This window comes from Tupaia chinensis, unplaced genomic scaffold (genome assembly GCF_000334495.1).
Source record: "Tupaia chinensis unplaced genomic scaffold, TupChi_1.0 Scaffold000057_1, whole genome shotgun sequence".
Classification (NCBI taxonomy): domain Eukaryota; kingdom Metazoa; phylum Chordata; class Mammalia; order Scandentia; family Tupaiidae; genus Tupaia; species Tupaia belangeri.
Genome location: NW_006159515.1, coordinates 2,272,306 through 2,279,986, shown reverse-complemented (window position 1 = coordinate 2,279,986; position 7,681 = coordinate 2,272,306). Strand labels below are relative to the sequence as shown.

General features: G+C 40.6%; 1 protein-coding gene across 1 annotated transcript in view; it reads left to right on the top strand.

Moving 5' to 3' along the window:
- The window catches only part of LOC102479082 (acyl-CoA-binding domain-containing protein 4-like), a 14,463-nt gene extending 7,135 nt beyond the window's left edge, over positions 1-7,328 (top strand). The window contains 4 exon segments of the mRNA XM_014592167.1: positions 1,127-1,261; positions 4,319-4,435; positions 6,346-6,421; positions 7,070-7,328. Coding sequence (XP_014447653.1) covers positions 1,127-1,261; positions 4,319-4,435; positions 6,346-6,421; positions 7,070-7,328 — 587 coding nt within the window.
- The last annotated feature ends 353 nt before the right edge of the window (positions 7,329-7,681 follow it).

The window sequence follows — 7,681 nt, the reverse complement described above, 5'->3', positions numbered from 1 at the left end:
TGGCTATGTCACTGGACTCCCATGTAGTCGACCGCGGTTTGAGTCCCGGACCCAGTGGCTTAAACTCACACCGGGCATATGTGCGTGCGTGCCCAAGATCCCAAGAGGAGAATGGAGGAGAAGGGATTGTGGCATGGCCATCCCCCCTGGTGGGTGATTTCTCACTTTCTGTCTCTCTGTCTCTGTCTTTCTGGTGAGCGCACGCACCCTATAGCAAAAACCTCTAAAAAAAAAAATCAATAAAAGAACAAGTGTTTTTTTTTAAATATGACCAACTAAATACATATTCAAAAAATAAATCCAGTAGAACTAGAAGATGATAAATACATATTTATCATTGATAAGACTTTTTTTTAATTTTGTCAGAGGGCATGTGTGCTCATTAGAGAGAGGGAGGAGGAGAGGAAAAGTGAGAAAGCACACTTCCATTGCAGATGGCCACACCACAATCTTTTCTCCTCCATTTGTTCCTCCTTTCAATGTCATGGGCATGGACACACACACACACACACACACACACGCAGCATGTTTTCCAAGCTGCCACCTCTTGAACTCAAACCACACAGTGAGCTGTGCGATTTAGCAGCCTTAACCACAAATTCGCAGGCCACCCAGGTTTATTATACACTGTATGTATGCCTTGACAACCGCTCTGTGGCCCACAAAGATACACATTGATTATGTGTAAGGCAGAAATCATATATTTTTAAAAGCCTTCCAAATGTGGAAACATTTTATCTCACAATATCAAAAGGAAAAAAAATACATGTGTTAACATCATCCCCAATCTCAGTAAATGCTGGGAAGATGTCGAGCGCAGTGACAGAACAGGTTCTAATTGTCTCTTGAAAGCTCAAATTTTATTGCTGACTGCAAACTGTTAGTTGTTTTCCTTAAAATTTGCAGGCTCTGAGTAGCCAAATGACATGTAGGGGGAAAAAGCATATAGCATCTTACATTATATATTATGAAATAGTCTTGACCTCATGAAGAGCCTTAGGGGACCCAGGATTCCAAGGATATACTTTGAAACTCATTCTTTGGACTTTTTAAAATGCCTTTAAGACAGAGACAGAAAAGGGAAAATTTCAGAATGGCTAGAGAACTTATTGCCATGCCTGTGCAGATCCAACCTACACCAAAGTAAGCATTTATTTCTCGCCTCTGTTCTTACTAGAAACCTTCTCTGGGTTACAATCTAATCCTCCAACCAAGAGAAATAGAACTGTCGGTCTTGAGCCAGTAGTTAGGCGTCTGTCAGGTACTGGAGCTGAGTGAGAACTGTCTCATTTTGAAACATAGTTTACTCTTTGAGCAATTACTTATGGTAAAAGAACTTAGAGTGATGTAATTTTTTACACAACTTCTGTGATTAAGTTGATAAGACTCTGCACACCCTTTCCAAGTACAGCTTTTAATATCTAATTTGAGTAGACTAAATTCAACACTCTCAGCCCAGAGTTGCAACACTCCAGTGCAATATTTTATCAGATTTGGTACTTGATTTTGTTCATGAACCATCATCCATCAGTCATTATTTTGACAATCAGGTAATGGTTGAACTTATTTTCTCGCCTGAAGGTAATACACCCATAATTTACATAATCAAGATTAATTAACTTGCATAAATTAAGAAGTGAATTTTAAATACAGGAAATGAATTTAGAAGACAGAATAACATAACATTCAATTTTGCTAACATTAAAATTTTGTTTGCAGAATGGAAGAGAAATTCACCCATAATTGTATGATACAACTATTAACAATTTTATATATTTTGTTAAAATCATTCTACACACACTCATTTTAACTTAAGTGTAATCACAGTACACAGAGGATTCAGAGAATTTTTTTAAATTTAAACATTTATTATCAATTGTCAAAAAACTACAAAATTCATAAAATCAAGTTGATTAGTTGTCCATTCTCCAATAGCCAGATAAAGAGTTTGTTTCCAATGTTGCTACTCTTAAAAATAAAATTATAATGAATGTATTCAAATGCATAGGAAAGAAGAAAATTTTAGGAACAATGGCATACTACTGGAAAAAGACTACTGGACTCCTTGGTCCAAGATGCATTGTGCTATCTTAGACACTCCTACGCTCACTAGGTTCTGAGTTCAGAGAAATCAACCAGTGGATGCCGTAACAAGTAGCATAGTAAAGAAACCATGGAAATGAAGTAGCTACTCCAGACACAGCATGCCTGGTGCAAGGGTCACTACCAGGTTGTGCCAGTTGTACAGTTGTGCCAGACCTGAGCAGGGATACCCAGCTAAGGTGAGGAATGGGGCAGGCACCCAGCCCTAGCCCCTTCAGCTAAACTCTGAGCCATCCAAGTTAGGGACTGTATTCTAATTTGCACAAAGAGGTCACCTACAAGCCAAACTCAGTGCCAAGAACATTACATCTACCCCTACAAGGTGCCTTATTTTACTCAAAATCTAGAAAAAAAGGCTGAGCAAACTGTGAGACCCAAAAGACTAGGGTCAGGAGAGCAGAGAAGAGCCAAGGAAGGGAGAGGAATGGGATGAAGAGCAAATAGGTGGTTTATGATAAAGAGACAAGGAAACATTCAGAAGTCATGGTGGGTAGGTTGATTTTTTTTTTCTTTTTTTGCTGTAGGGCACTTGCACTCACCACAGAAGAGGGGCAAAGTGAAAAATCACACCCAGAATGGATGGCCATACCACTGTCCCTTTTCCTCTTAGCCTCTCAGGATTTGGGGCACACATGCACACCTGCCCAGCATATCTTCCAAGATGCCAAGTCTGGGACACACACTGCTTACTTGGCCATGTGGGATCTAGTCACCTTAACCACCATGCCCCCTACCTGGTCCAATGGTGGGCTGATTCTAAGACAGTTGACACGGCCACTTTCGTTCTTGCCCCATAAGAAAGGGGACTTCTAGTAGGATGGTCTACCCACTGAAACTCAACTTCATGTTAATGTCCAACAGATTCTAAAACATCCCTCTTGGGATAATGGGGGGAAAGGGGGTGTCTTCTCTTCTTGACAACTCTGCCTTGTTTGTTTTCCTGTCCCCTTGAAGCCTACTTCATGAGTGTGGTATTGTATTATGAACCCTGTGGTGTGATGGTGGCACTCATTGAGGGACATCTCCCAACCCAACAATAAATAACACAAAAATCGCCATTTTTAATGGCCCTCCTTAGTCTCCAAACTTCACTACTAAACATAAAGCAAATATGAAGGGTAGCAAATATAGCCCCTTACAAAATAAGTGTTTTGTGGCAGATACTGACAGAAAATTCAAAATACTAATTTCAATAATCTTAAACTATGTAAAGAAAATTTTAAAATATATTCAAGTCATAAATGACATAAAAATAAATCTCATTCAATTTAGCAAAAATCTTTTTACTACTGTTATACACTGACTTTTGATAAGGACAAGAAAAACTAAAAGTAGGGCTGAGAATGTATTGAAAATAAAAATGTAGTGATTCAGATAGAAATGTTAAAAAAAAAAAAAAAAGAATTAACCTTCTGCCTCATGACAGATGGAAAAGTACGGCTGCATAGCCAAAGCCTGCAACGCTTCTTCCCAGGACACCCTTCTCTTTCTGGGAGCTGACATAATCTGTCACATGGCTCAACTGGCAATTCCATGTTCTTGCTGATGCCAAAGCCCTGACCACAGGTGATTTATAGAGGGGCAGGTCTGTAAACTAAGTTGGCCAAATGGGATTTCCTTGGGAATTTTTACCACCTGATCCAGAAACTCAAATTAACCCATCTCCAGCATTAAAATCTAGAAATCCAGAAGCTGTCTGACTTGATGCTAGAGAGAGTAAAGTACAGCCTTTCATGTAGTGAAATTGTGACTTGTACAGCTCAAGGATTCAGTGGACCTGAGCCCTATCAAGGGAAGGAAGTGTCCGCTGTAAATGAGAATGGAGCCAGCATGTGCAGTAAAGCAGAGTCAAAAACCGGGGGAAAAAGCCAGTGGTGATGTTTGAGTATCTGGTTCCAATCAATCCTCTGACCCTGCCTTATATCTCTCCCGCACAGTTTTAAAAAGTCAATACTTCCTTATGCTCATTTGGAGCCAACAACTCTCAAGGAATCAGTGGAGAGCCACTGCATATTTAATCTAACAGATTTCCTAAGTAACACAGAGCTCTGTTGCAGACTCTTTAGTAAATAGAGGCATGTCCTATGGTGTCATGCTATAACGTTGACATCCCCAGGGTGGCTGGAGACATCAACCACTAGTTGCAAAGGTTGCCTATGCTGTGGTGCAGCTAGATCAGTCAAGTTAATGTCCCTCTCCCAATTTCTTCCCACAGATGCAGCCACGGCTTCTCCACATCTGGAGGTACTTTCCCCTCCTACTGAAGACATTCTGCTTCCTGCCCTGGATCCTTCATTTCCTGCTGTGCTGGCTCCCACATCTCAACTCTCTGGTGAGTATGAGCACTCATCCAGTATTGAGGGAGAGGGAGCACAGCTGCCCACTGGGGAGAAATCATAAATCCCCCAAATTTTACAGAAACACCAGAAATACATGAAGTCACCCACAAAATTTTGAAATGTGCGTCCATATCCGTTAGTGTAAAAGTCATCAATTTTCTCACAACAAAATTTAGAACAAAATGGGAGGGCTGCCAGTGCTATTTTGGGGAGAGACCTCCCACTGCCAACAATTCTGTGGTTCCAACACTGCTATTATTTAAGCCGCTGTTTATGCCTGGATGTCGCCGTGTTCACGTGCACTGCCCTTGTTACGTGGCACACACACACCTAGCACTGAACTCTAGCAGCACTATTACAGTACCAATGGGCAACAAATTCGCATGTATCACTAAGCGATTAAGTGACCTGCTCCCCAACAGACCGAATGGGGTGCAGTGGAACACGATGCCCTGTGAGACTGACCCACATGGGACATTTCCGGGTTTGTGTCCAGAGAGTGCCCTGAACATGCCAGGTGCACATATGCTCATGTTCTGGGGCTGGCTATAGCTGGGGGTAGAGAGCTTCATAAAAAACCTACTGGGGGAGACAGTCTCTCTGTCTTGTTCTCTTTCTCTCATTCTCTGTCTTTTTACTCACAGAAGAAATAAGAAAATAAACCTTAAAAAAGTGAGCTGTTGATAGGCCCTTATCACAGAAGTAGTTCATGTTCTAAGTAAGTGAATCTGTTACTTCGGGAAGCAATGGAAATCTTGACTCGCTATTATTTGGAAGTGACTTTTCAGCTTTCAGCTTATTGTTTAAAAAGAACTATGAAATTCATCCTTTCAGTGTAAACTTTTTAGACAGCATATTTTGGGCTTAGGGTAAGAAGTTACTTTTTTCTGCTTACCTAATATATCCATGTGTCCTCATGATTTTTATCCTAGGACTAAATCATTGTGAATGTTTAGTGAAGAAACTCTTCTCTCTGATTACATTCTAATAAAACAGTGACTATTTTGAGCTAGCAGAAGTTGTCTTCACCTAGGCATTTAGATTAAATATAATGTGTAAAGTCCCCACATGAACCAGAAATAGATCATAAAAGTGAAATAGTCTACTAAAAAAAAAAAAAAAAGAAAAAGAAAAAGAAAAGAAAAGAAAGAAGCATTTAGTTTGGCATGTACACTGTTCCAATAAGCAGATTTAATGCCAAAGTGAAGATATTTTTAGCACGCTTTCCGACTGAGTCCAAACAGATGCTTTCCCATTTGAGGGGGTGTCACAGGAAATTGTCTGAGCAGTCGTCACATATGTATACTCAACAGAATTCAGCATAAACAATTGGGAAATTTCAGTCTGGTAGGAAATGTATGATTAGCCCGTTCCCTTAGTGCGTTCACACTTGGGGCTACAGGGCTCGCTTCTTTCCTTCAAATTTCCATTTCTTCAGCCAGGACATTGGGCTACAAGGATGTCGTTAATAACACAAATCCTAGAAACCATCAATCGCAAATATTTACACAGTACTTATTCTGTTCAAGGTGCCTTGCTCGGCAATTCTAAGAATCTATTACGTGTATCAAAGACATCTGAAAACATACTACAGCTATGACTACGGTCCACGGCTTTGCCTAACAGCAATGACACATCTAGTGTGCAGGACATCTATCATAGAAGACATGCCTCGTGGCATGGCTGCATTCCTTAATCCAACACGGAAGAGCTGTGCATCCAAGGAATTCCATTAAATAGTCCCATTTGGGAGAGAGGGCAATCCCTCAGCAACAAAAGATGGAGCAGACATGGGAACCAACAGAAAGTCTGATCAAAATCAACTGCAAAAGTTCTACATGCAAATCTGATTACTAGTATTCCTGTGATACAAGGACCGTTCTGTTCTGGCTGCTCCTGACAGCTGAGTTCTTCGCCTCTGCTCAGTGTGCCGACCTGCAGATTGGAAGGTGGCCTTATCCCGCTGCAGCCTTATACTTGTTAGAAATTCAAATGAAAATATAGTTGCTCTATCTTTTGCTTTCACTTCTTTCCTCTCATCTCTCAGCTCCTAACTCCCACCTATCTACCTGCTTTACAAGGTTCTAAATGTCTAATTCTAAATGGAAAATAAATGCCCCTATAAATAACAATTTTCCAGGCTATTTACTGAGTCACAAAAGAAACGTATCTCCTCCAGCTAAATACTCCAAAAATTTCATCCATTGCTTTTTCCTTGATAGTCATGCAAAGAATCACTACATATACAAGGTTCCCCCCCCCCAATCTAAAGATATTGAAAGTTCTTCAGAGCAGGGAATTGTTATTATGGGCTATACATAAAGACCTCTATACCATGATGAGATTCCACCTTTGAATCTCATGAGATAATATATTTAAGCCATTTTTAACTTGAACTATTTGTTTGGATTGCCCCTACAGGAGGCTTTTAAAAGCCCTTTTCCAGAAATATGTGTTGAGTGACAGAAGTAATTGAAACATAAGTAGTGAGTTTTGGGAAAATTGAAGCAGCCTAGTATAAAAATTAAATCAAAGCAAGTCTCATGGCTTACTGCAACACAGAATTAGAACGCAGGCATAGATATCAAAATTCATATTTTTCTACTGCTGTTTTTGGCTGTTAGTAGAGCAAAGATTCTGAAAGGGACCTGCCAGAGGCAGAATAGGGGAAAGCAGGGGCATTCATGCAGCGAGAGCAGAGACCGGTATCCCCCAGCCAGGGAGCGAGGGTTGCAGATGGAAACCAACCAGCAGAAGCCAGATGCCCTGAGAGCCTGGAGAGAATGCAGCAAAGGGATACAAGCGGGCAGGTCACTCTATGGTGAGGAAATTGAAGGCATGCGATTTGCACCTTCAACTGATGGGATACGGGAAAGAAAATATTGACAAGGGTACATTTGCAGATAACAATGCAAGGTGGGGAAACCAGATTTGCAATTATAGAAAAGGAATTTAATCTAGTGTCATGGATCATCTGTAACAGTAAGAGTCAGTCACATGAAAGCCAGGGGCTAGCTTCATAATTCTCAATTTTTAAAGTTTATGTATTTGATTCATGATAGAGAATACATGCCTGAAAGAAAAACAGAGAGAAAGCATCCTCAGCAGGGTATAGTCATTCCCTAACCCTTTTCCCTCCAATTCTCCATCTCATCAGGCTCCTGGGCATGTTGAACACAAACCTAACATGAAGCCAACTGGGCCAGGATTTGAACCTCAATCAGCCATATGAGATCTAG